At 41.0% G+C, this 12,113-nt stretch overlaps 1 protein-coding gene across 1 annotated transcript in view; it reads right to left on the bottom strand.

The window, feature by feature from the left end:
* Window positions 1-10,449: 10,449 nt before the first annotated feature.
* FHL2 (four and a half LIM domains 2) overlaps window positions 10,450-12,113 on the bottom strand; it is a 39,582-nt gene continuing 37,918 nt past the window's right edge. The window contains 1 exon segment of the mRNA XM_055243972.2: window positions 10,450-11,058. Coding sequence (XP_055099947.1) covers window positions 10,907-11,058 — 152 coding nt within the window. The 3' untranslated portion in view covers window positions 10,450-10,906.

The following is a 12,113-nucleotide window of genomic DNA, read 5'->3' as shown; positions in this document are numbered from 1 at the left end:
CTTTAGGAGACTGTAAAATGCTTTACCAGTTATGGTGAAAGACAAATGCTTTTCATAAATATAAAACCATCCTGTCTTTCAAAGCCTTCTGTTATGTCTGTTCTGCCTTGCTATATAAGTTTTTAAAATAAACTTTTAAAAAATAAACCAGGACAGTTAGATTTCTGGAGAAATTGCCACAGTAGTACAGATTTTTAACATACCCCACACTGTTTCCCTACTAACATACATTCGTATGGTACCTTTGTTGAAATGACTCATTGTTAACTAAAGTTGTTGATTTTTTTCGATTTTCTGAGTTTTTCCCTAATACCCTTTTACTGTTCCAGGATCCTACCCAGGATACCATGTTATTTAGTTGTCATGTCATGTTAGGCTTCTCTTGGATGTGACAGTTTCTCAGAGTTTCCTTGTTTTTGATGACTTGACAGTTGTGAAGAATAATGGTCAGGTAAATACCTGGAGAATGTTCCTCAATTGGGATTTTTCTGTTTTTCTCATGACTAGACTGGGGCTCTGTGTTTTGGGGGGAAGGCCACAGAGGTAAATTGCCATTTTCATCACATTATTTTGCAGACACATGCTGTAAACATGATATTACTTTTGAGGTTAACCTTAACCTCATTTGGCCGATGTAGTGTTTGTCATTTTTTTCCACTATAGTTATTGCTTTTCCCTTCTAAATGTCATTTTTGCCCACCGTCCCCCCCGCCCAAGAAAAAAGGTTATTTCTGTTTCCCCTTTTCATACATACTGTGCTCTTTGGAACAAATTCATTTAAGGAATGCGGAGTTACTTTGCTGGTGAAGTACCTAAATTATTTGGAATTCTGCACAGGAGACTTAACTATTCTCTACCATTAATTTTATTCAATGATTTATGTCAGTATGACTCATGGATACTTATTTTATATTTTGGGTTAAAGTCTAATGTGTGTTTTTGTTTTGTTTTGTTTTTTAACTCCAGTTCTTTCCGCTTTGGCCATTGAAAGCTCTTTCAGTTCCCTCCCGTTTCCCTGTGACTTATCCCATCATTGTGTTTTCTTTGAACACATCCTTTCTGGTACTATAGGATGCTCTAGTGTCATTTTGTATATTTCTTGCCCAAGCCCTAGAATGAGCCATTTCTCTCTTTTTTTTTTTTTTTTTTTTTGAGATGGAGTCTCGCTCTGTCGCCTAGGCTGGAGTGCAGTGGCGCAATCTCGGCTCACTGCAAGCTCCGCCTCCCGGGTTCACACCATTCTCCTGCCTCAGCCTCTCCGAGTAGCTGGGACTACAGGCACCCGCCACCACGCCTGGCTAATTTTTTTGTATTTTTAGTAGAGACGGGGTTTCACCATGGTCTCGATCTCCTGACCTCGTGATCCACCCGCCTCGGCCTCCCAAAGTGCTGGGATTACAAGCGTGAGCCACCGCGCCCGGCCGAATGAGCCATTTCTCTAAGGAGCCTTTGCTCCTTTTATTAAAAACTGAGATCTGAGTACTAAGTATGCTGATTGCTACTGGGGTGTCATTGTTTTTAGGCCTCCTCAACTGACAGAGCAAGGAAATATATGTATGTATATTAACCCCTATAGGTGTACATTTCTATAGATATTTCTATATGTAACCATCTGTATCTATAGTAACTAACACATGAGTTCATACTATGTCTCTAACTCTAATCTATTACCATGTTGATCGTTCCAGACTTCCCTTGCATGTCTGGAACCTCCCACTCCAACAGTGAGAAACATGGCTCCTACCAACCACCATCCATTTACTTAATTGTTCAATTCCAGTACACATGTATAGAGGTTGCAGAATTGTTAGCCTGTACCCATGTGAGAAACGACTTTATCAGCTAGATGAGAGTGATTATGTTCATTCCTTTTGCCTTTAATCTTACAGACTCCACTCATTTCTAATGTTGCTTAAGTCATATCATTTAAGATAGTTTCACAGTTTTGTTTTAATGAAAAAGAATGTCAAATAGACTTTTCTCTATTAACAACAAAATAAATCCCTAGACAAACATCCATTCAACAGTTTTAAGGTGTCTATACTTAGGCTCCAAATAAGGAAATGGAGTAAATAAAACATGGTCCCTGTCCTCAAGGGCCTTTTCTTCTTTTGTTTGTTTGGGTTTTTTTTTTTTTTTTTTTTTTTTTTTGAGATGGAGTCTCGCTGTGTCACCCAGGTTGGAGTGCAGTGGCAGGATCTTGGCCCACTGCAACCTCTGCCTCCCGGGTTCAAGCGATTCTCCTGCCTCAGCCTCCCAAGTAGCTGGGACTATAGGCACGCACCACCATGCCCGGCTAATTTTTTGTATTTTTAGTAGAGACAGGGTTTCACCATGTTAGCCAGGATGGTCTCGATCTCCTGACCTTGTAATCTGCCCGCCTCGGCCTCCCAAAGTGCTGGGGTTACAGGCGTGAGCCACCATGCCCGGCTGGGCCTTTTCTTTTTCTTAATCCCAGTTGTTCAATCTAGATAAAAATTTGAGAAGGAATCTGAAGAACACTTAACAAAGTCACAGTATTCTGTGCACTAGGTAGTTTACTAGTTATATTTTTTTAATTCCTGGAAGCCTAGAGAAGCCCATCAAAAACAAACGACTGGATTTTTCTTGTAGAAGATCCTCTCTGTCTTAGTCCATTTTCTCTCCCTATAACAGAATACCACAGATTAGGTAATTGATAAAGACTAGTTTATTTGGCTCACAGTTCTGGAGGCTGGGAGGTCCAAGAGCATGGCACTGGCACCTGGTGAGGGTTATCCCATGGCAGAAGGCAGAAAGAGCAGCGAGTATGCAAAGCACAGAACTTGGACTGAACTCATCTTTCTTTTTTTTAATCAAGAAATCACTTCCATAATAACTGCCCTTGTGATAATGGTATTAACCCATTCATGAGGACAGAGTCCTCATGGCCTAATCTCTTCTTTAAGGCCCTGTCTCTTGATACTGTTTCTATGGCAATTAAGTTTTCAACACATGAACTTTTGGGGGAGACATTCAAACCATAGCACCCTCAGAACGTAGTGAGTAAAATGCATAAATGCTAATAGATATCAGGGATGAAGTCAGTCTGCTCTTTTATAACAGAGTTCTAGTCTCAATTTTTTTTTCTTTTTCACTGAAAGGTCACTACATACATTTTGGCATTTATATCACCTGGACATTTCCTTCTCAGTGTTTAAAAACTCATGTATTTAGAGATGGCAGTTACCCCATCTTCATCTCTATGTGTAAGAAAAAAGCTCATGTTTTAGGGGACAGTGGTCTAGGAGTCAAGATTTCTGATTTCTAGTGTGTAGGCCTCTTTGCAGTCTTGAGTAAGCTTTATTCTTCCTGGGCTTCCACTTCCTCCTTTGCAAAGGAGATGGATTTCACTCTTATCCTTGAGACTCTTGATATTTCTAGAATTAACCTTATGCTTATCCGTAAGCCTCTGTAATCTGTCATTTAATAACTAGGCAGAAAATGAGAGGTGCCCTCAAGTCTGAATGGGCATCACTAAAGATGATTGAGAATTGAGTATATATTTTAAGTTTCTAAAGTAATATGATTAAGTGATATGCAAGTTAATATAACTTTTATTTTGCTTTAATATAACTAGTTTTACAAAGTCTTGTCCAAAGGAGTTAGGGTTTATTTATTGTGCTGACTTAAAGACTTGAGGGCAGCCCTCTGCTTACAAATTGGATAGTGTCTAGTTGTAGCAAGTCCACGATGTTCAGTACATATACCTCGGGCTTCATTTTTGTGATCACAAGGATTTCTTTACTGGTTTCTAAAGTTCTGCTCTACTAACAGCACCGAGTTCTTTTGCAGGCATTTCTCTAAAGTTTTTCCAGAGATAAAGCTTTCACTAAGGGCAATATTGAGGGAGTAGTAACCATTGTAGTTCCAGGGCACATCGCACCACAGCAGATGTATTTAATGAGTTTCTTGCCTTGTTTATGGTTCATGTAGAATGACTGCCTCATCAGTGAAACTGTTTCTTTCACTTACTTCAGTGACTAAATTTTCATTGTTCTGGTTGAGGGTAGACTAGTTCTATTAAGCATTTTATAATACCCTGGCCGGGCATGGTGGCTCACGCCTGTAATCCCAGCACTGTGGGAGGCCGAGGTGGGCTGGTAAGTTGAGGTCAGGAGTTCGAGACCAGCCTGGCCAACATGGTGAAACCCCATCACTATTGAAAATACAAAAGGTCAGCCGGGAATGGTGGCAGGTGCCTTTAATCCCAGCTATTTGGAAGGCTGAAGCAGGAGGCTCAACTGAACCCTGGAGGCAGAGGTTGCAGTGAGCCCTGATCGCACCATTGCACTCCAACCTGGGCGACAACAGCAAAACTCCGTCTCAAAGAAATTTAAAAAAGAATTTTATAATATCCTAAATATTATTACAAAGTTTAAATATGTAATTTATTCTACAAGCTAGTTGTGCATTTAAATTAAAGCTTAAACCAATGAAATAGATGTAATTAATGTAAATCTTAACATTGTAGAATGTGTAACAAAGTAGAAGTAACTAATACAATATTTATAATTAGGTTTTTCATTTGCTAAACATTAGAGAAAAAGGCTTGCTCTTCTTAAATGGAAGGAGCAATTCTGCTGGGAAAAAAAATGGGTTTTTTAAACATAAAAGCACAGAAGAGCTGACAGGCTAAGAGACAGCAAGAACCCAGAGAAGCAGGCGATTTTGTTTGATGCTCTGTTGAAACTCAGCTGTAGTTCAGGTGACTGTAATGTAAGGGAGAGAGAAGTCAAATCTCTGAGTGCTCCAAGAGGGGAACCTAATAGGTATGACCTCAAAAAACACCACCACATATAAGTGTGAATTCGAAATACATCTTTCCTTTTCATGGATGGAGGGAGGGAAGAAAAAGAAGGAAGGAAGAATAGGAAAGGGAAAGGGGACGCAGTGGGGTGGGGGCAGGCAAGCCGACTCTCATACAGACTTGTAACTAAGATTTACATCCCCAGGAAGGTGAAAGTAACTCTGGAAATGACTGGGAAGTAGTTCTAATCTGGTGGTAGCCCCGGTGTCTGGTAAAGACAATGACAATCATCTCTGCAGGAAGACATCCTTATTCTAAGTCTCAAGAAACACCCCAGATAACTTTTTAAAGGTAGTGATTAACACAAGTCAAAGTTATCCTTGCATATAAGAAAACAGTGGACCCAGTGTGGGCTGCAACAGAAACATCAGGCAGTAGAGACTGACCCCCAAAGGTTTCACATATTGTAATAATCAAGTAAAGATCAAATAAGTTGGCTTGCTGTTTAATGAAAAAAAAGACAAGCTTTAAAGTAACTCAGTGTACTCAAGTGAACTCAAGTTCGAAGTGTAACATATTTTAAACTTTTAAAATTTTCATTGAGTTATAATAAAATGCTGTAAAGTTAGAAAAGTTCTAAGTTATATAGCTCAGGAGAAAAAATGTGTGTGTGTGTGTGTGTGTGTGTGTGTATCACTACCCAGATCAAGATACACAATACAGCACAGGTGGCAGGTTTTTCTGTAAAGGTCCGGATAGTAAAAAATTGCCAGCAAAACAATGCATAAATGAACATACATGGCTGTATTTGAATAAAACTTTTTTGTTAAGAAAACAGACCAGGTGTGATGACTCATGCTGGTAATCCCAGCGTTTTGGAATGCCAAGATTGGGGGAATCACTTGAGCCCAGGAGTTTGAGACCAGCCTAGGCAACATAGTGAGACCTCATCTCTACAAAAAAAATTTAAAAAATAGCCAGGCATCAGCCAGGTGTGGTGGCTTACACCTGTAATCCCAGCACTTTTGGGAGGTCGAGGCGGGTGGATCACCTGAGGTCAGGAGTTCAAGACGAGCCTGGCCAACATGGTGAAACCCTGTCTCTACTAAAAATACAAAAATGAGCTGGGCGTGGTGGCAGGCACCTGTAATCCCAGCTACTCAGGAGGCTGAGGCAGGAGAATCACTTGAACCTAGGAGGTGGAGGTTACAGTGAGCCAGGATCATGCCACTGCACTACAGCCTGGGTGACAGAACGAAACTCTGTCTCAAAACGACAACAACAAAACACAACAGCCAGGCATGGTGGTGCGTGCCTGTAGTCCCAGCTACTTGAGAGGCTGAGGTGGGAAAATCACTTGAGCCCAGAAGTTCAAGGTTACAGTGAGCTGTGATCATGCCACGGCACTCCAGCCTGGGCAACAGAGCGAGATCCTGTCTCAAAAAAATAAAATAGGAAAGAAAACAGGCAGTGGGCAGAATTTAGCCCAGGGACCATAGTTTACAACCCCTGATACAGAATATTCCAACATCTCATTGGTTTAGTTTTGCCTGTTAACATTTGTTTTGTGTACTTTTGTATATGTATGTTTAATTTCCCAATTTAATAAAAAGTCTGAATCATATAGCTATATTATTTTACATCTAGCCAGAGTTTTCTCATTATCTTTGGCATTCAGCATTTTGAATGTAATGTGTCTGGGTATGGTCTCTGCATTTATCTTACTTTGAGTTTTTGAGCTTCTTGAATATGTAGATTAATATTTTTCATCAAATTTGGGGCCTTTTTCAACCATTAACTCTTTTCTTTTTCTTTTTTAAGAAGGTCTCATTATGTTGTGTAGGCTGGAGTGCAGTGGCTGTTCACAGGTGCAGTTTTCTCACACTGCAGCCTCAAACTCCTAGACTCAAGCAATTCTCTCTCCTCAGCCTCCTGAGTAGCTGGGACAACAGGCGCATGTCACTGCACCTGGCTAGTCATTAACTCTGAAAAATATTTTCTCCTGTTCTTTTTTTCTCTCTCCTAGCCTTCTAGTCCTTCCATTACACATAATGTTGGTATGCTTAATGGTTTCTCACATTTCTCTGAGGCTCTTTTCATTTCACTCTTTTTTCTGTTTTTCAGATTGTATAATTTCTGTTGTTCCATCTTCAAGTTCACTGGTTTTCTTCTCCCAACTCAAATCTACTATTGAGCCCCTCTAGTGAATTTTTCATTTCGTTTAGTATACTTTTCAACTTCAGAATTCCATTTATTAAAAATAATTTTTATCTCTTTATTGGTTTGGTGAGTAAAGTCATCTCTTGGTATCTGTGGGGGATTAATTCCAGGACCCCTACAAATACCAAACTCCGTGGATGCTCAAGTCTCTTACATAAAATGGCATAGAATTTGCATATAACCTATTCACATCATTCTGTATACTTTAAATAAATCTCTAGATTACTTACAATAATACCTAATACAATGCCTACACATCACTTCATTTGCATGGATTCAACATAGTACTCAGCATGTGGAAAATCCAGGTTTTGGATTTTGGAACTGTGTCAACTTTTTTTTTTTTTTCCTAAATACTTTTGATCCACAGTTGGTTGAATCCACAGATGAGGAATCCATGGATATGGAGGACCAACTGTAATTGTTCTCTTACCTTCCTTTTTTAAATATGATTTCCTTTAGTTCTTTGAACAAACATGTTTATATGTTCAACCAGTGTTTGGTCAGAGGTTCTACTTAAGCACTTGGAGCTAATAAGATTTCTGCTCTTTGCTGATGGATCTGTGTATGCCTTAGAGAATGCTTTCAAGTTTGTTTCACATCTGATTGCTCCTGAGTGGATACAGCCCAGTCCATACATACTTCCCGAACCTCAAGGATAAACCAGCTTCCAGGAGGGCTCTTCTTGGCTATCTCTTTCTCTGGTTTTCTGTGTTAAACTTCTGGCTGGTCTGTCATTTTGCTTTTTGCTACTAATAGCATGGAGTTACCAGCCCCTTCCTTAATGGCTCACTGGCAAGATGTCTTACTGTTTTTAACAATCCCCTAAGGCAAAGATTTCTCGTTCTCCATACCAAATACCAGTCCCCTTGGACATAACTGCTGAGTTACCAGTCTCAGAGCCTGGATCTCCTCTGGGGGCTGGACAGCGGCCTGCTTCTCCAGGAGTGACATCCCTTCTCTGTGAGTGGGTTGATAGCCGCTGGTCTTCTCAGATTGCCCCTCCCAATGTGAAGCCTCCGCACTAAGCAGGCTAGGGTAGGGGCAATTGGAGCTCTAGGATTCTCAGCCTGTCGCACCTGGGGCAAAGCCCTAGACTGGTAGCTAGAGGAAGACAGACCCCTTAATTTTTGGCTGCATTGATCCAGAGTAGAGTTTGTCACATGAAGCTGGGGAGTGGGCATGGGATAGGATGAGGCTGTGGCTCAAATGCCACAGACTCACTGTTCTTCCTAAGACTTAGTAGTGGATTTTCCTGAATGAATGTTTATTTGTTGTATGCTTCTGGGGAAATTTTCAGAGACTTTGTGTTGTGTGGTTTATATACAAGTAATTTCCTTCAGTAGGAAGAGGGTGGGTCAGCTAAGCCCTGCACACCACTATCCGTAAAGTCCTGTCAGTCAATGCTTTTAGCCTTGGCTGGGCTGCTTGGAGTCTGGCCTAAGTATACACGGTTCAGTTGTCAGCCAGAAATTTCTAAGTTCATGCAACGAACTTGGGGCTCTCCTTTTCAGGATTTTCTTCCTCACTTTCCAGAGGCTGTTTGTCCCAAACTCTGGTCTCTGGTTCCTCAGGCCAGTAAGACTGCAGGTTTCCTAACAGAGTTTTAGATCCCTGGCTGGGGCCTGCCATTGGATAAAAGGCCAAAAGAGGAAAATCACCCAGTGTCGTTCTCTTCTTCCAAGTGTCTACCCCCCTGCAATATCTGCTGCTTTAGATCATGCTCCAGTGTTCTCAACAATTAAATAAATATTTTTTCCAGAATGACTGTTAATTTGGAGGAGAATTAGTCCAATTGGAGCTATTTACTAGAAGTGGAATCCCCCCTAACCATTAATTTTAGAATGGGTAATTTAAGGTTGGGAGAGTCTATGGTTTTAATGAGGAACAGGTAAGATGTTCCAAAATGAAATTTGGAGTGCTTTTACTTTTATATTATGAAGTAGAAAACAGCAAAACAACTAACAAGGGATGAAATTATTCTTTTTAAGCAAAACCTCAAGTCAACCATAAATCTAAAAGACTCACTCCAGACATTATCAAACATTCTAACAGTGACTACCACTCAGATTAAGAAACTGATTTCACATATGCTCAGCATATATCAGACTTGATTTCCACCAAATTTTTCTGTTGCTCAGCGTATCATTTTATTATATTGCATTGTCTTAGAAAACTAAGGACAAAAAGTCACTGATGCTCCCATTCTAAAGAGAACTGTGCAATGTTCTATCCCATACATTGGCTCCGTGCTTCCCAACTGTATACTGCTATCTGAGATTATTTCACAGACTACTGCCACACTAGTAGCTCAGAATGTTATTTTTACTGTAATGACTGTGTGTCTCTCCTGCTTTACTGCCCTTTTCAGAAACACTGAAGGCTCCCAGTGTGCCCTCAATTGCGAGGGTGTTGAGAACATAAAGATGAACAGGATGTCATCTCTGGCCTCAAGTTGCTTATGTCCTTGTGCAATCTTTCACTTTATGGAAGTCGGTGTAAGATGTGGATCCATAACACTGGGACCGAGCCGATAAGCTCTGTCAAGAAAAATGACCTGAAAATTGGCTTCACTGTCAGTTTATGTTACTGCATCAAATGCAGAGGATCACATTCCAAGAGAAAGAGTATGGGAAAGACAGAGAAGGTAGCCAGGTGCAGTGGCTCATGCCTATAATCCCAGCACTTTGGGGAACTGAGGCAGGTGGATCACCTGAGGTCAGGAGTTCGAGACCAGCCTAACATGGTGAAACCCCATCTCTACTAAAAATACAAAAATTAGCCGGACATAGTGGTGGGCACCTGTAATCCCAGCTACTCAGGAGGCTGAGGTAGGAGAATCGCTTGAACACGGGAAGCGGAGGTTGCAGTGAGCTGAGATTGTGCCACTGCACTTTAGCCTGGGCGACAGAGTAAGACTCTGTCTCAAAAAAAAAAAAAAAAAAAAAAAAGGGAGAGAAGGTAGCAAGGAAGAGGTGCCTGGTGCTGACTGAAGGCTTTTTTTTTTTTTTTTTTTTTTTTGAGACGGAGTCTCTTTGTCTCCCAGGCTGGAGTTCAGTGGTGCCATCTCGACTCACTGCAAGCTCTGCCTCCCGGGTTCATGCCATTCTCCTGCCTCAGCCTCCCAAGTAGCTGGGACTACAGGCGCCCGCCATCACACCTGGCTAATTTTTTGAATTTTTAGTAGAGACGGGGTTTCACCATGTTAGCCAGGATGGTCTCGATCTCCTGACCTCATGATCCACCCACCTCGGCCTCCCAAAGTGCTGGGATTACAGGCGTGAGCCACGGCGCCCAGCCGAAGGCTTCCTTTAAAGGGTGTGATGCTATTCCAGTTGGCAATGCCCCAGGCCATTGGAACTGCACTTCATACAGTGACCATGGGACCATGCAATAAAGTGTTACTTAGACTCAGTGCCTCAACCTTTAATCATGATTTCACACACTGTGCCTGGCAAAGATTGTGTTCTGAATAACTTTATTGCAAGTCACATAACCTTGGTTTAGACTTGACGCAACAGGAAGTTACAGAGCTGTAAATACCAACTGGTCATTACCTTATTGAGTTTAGCAAACTTTTAAGTTCGTGACATATGTTAATTGCACTTAAATAGGCAGTGAGAGAAAGATTTATAAAGACATCATTCAAAAGGATTTTTACATTTGGGTGTGCCTTACTCGATTACAAAAATTTCAAACCGTCTTCCCACCTAGGGCCTAGGGCGAGTTTTGTCTTCCCCTGGGACTGAACTAGCACAAAGCACTAAAGGGTTTAAGCAAACGTGAGTATCACTGAAATGCACTAGAAGAAAGTCTCGATGTGGCTGGAAGAAACCAGAAGGCAAGATTGCCTGGGTGAGAAAGAAAACATAAAAATCTGTGTGTGAGATCACAAGCAGCAACTTCTCTGTGTTGACTTCAGATGTCTTTCCCACAGTCGGGGCACAGGATGTCGTCCCTCTCTGTGAGGAAGCCACGCCCCACCAGTGAGAGGGAGCACTTCTTACAGTTAAAGCAGTCGTTATGCCACTGCCGTTCCTCAAAGGAGATGTATTTTGTGCCGCCAAGTCCTGTTAACAGAGAGAAAATAATACCGGATGAAGAAAGAATCAGGCCACTGGGACTGAAGAAGGAATTCTGGTTTGATTCATTTCAAAGTTTGGATTGTGTAATATGGATAGTGTGAATTTCTAGTGACTGGGTGTTGGGAATCCATATATAAATCAGATTCTGTGCACAGCCTGGAGGATCTCGTGAATATCAGAAGAGATATATAAACTGGTTCCAAAACAATGTGATAAGTGCCATCAAAGAATGCTGACTGTGTATTTGTTATGTGTTTTCCCACAAAATGAAACTCCACAAGAAGAGGGAGCAGATTTCTTTTATGTCTTCACTAGGTGCCTCATGTTGCCTGGTGCTCAAATTTTTATGACTTAATGATTGAATAACTGAAGGGAGTGTAGAAGAGGAAAAGGTTAATCCTCCCTGGGATGGCCAGGAAAGGCCTCACAGATGAAGTGCGACGTGGGTGGGAATGAGGGGAGAGGGATATTGTTGCAGCGGGAAGATCCTCAGAAAGCTGCAGACAGATAGAATGGAATCAAATATTTAAGGTACATTGGTCCCTGATTGTAATACAGTTGGTTTTTACCTAGTGTTTTTTCTCAGTGCCACAATAACCACAATTCACATTCATATCTAATGTTTTACATTTAAAAGTGCTTTTATGTAGATTGTATCACTTTATAAAGCTTAATGTTATAAACATTTACCTCAATAGAAATTACTGCTGAAAACAGCATGAAAGATGAGTATGTTCTGGCAAAAGATTACATTTTCCCCCTAAATCATTCCAAGGGAAATCTGGTATATAAACGACCAGAAACAGATATTTTAACATAGGTAAAGTGTAAATACTATGCTTTTCTTCATATTTTAATTTCACATGGAAATGAGCTCTGCATTACACATGAGAGAACTGTTTTAGTGACCTGGGAAGATGAGTTAGTTGAGTTAGGTGAACTTGGTTCTAGGCCTAAGGGAAAAGAAAGTCAAGGAGAAGCACACGGTGGGTGTACAGATGTGTTTCTGTAGTTACACTGAAAAGCCGCATAGGAAAGCC

This window comes from Symphalangus syndactylus, chromosome 14, assembly GCF_028878055.3.
Source record: "Symphalangus syndactylus isolate Jambi chromosome 14, NHGRI_mSymSyn1-v2.1_pri, whole genome shotgun sequence".
Lineage (NCBI taxonomy): Eukaryota > Metazoa > Chordata > Mammalia > Primates > Hylobatidae > Symphalangus > Symphalangus syndactylus.
Note: the sequence above shows the minus strand (reverse complement) of the source record. Positions and strands in the feature narration are given on the sequence as shown.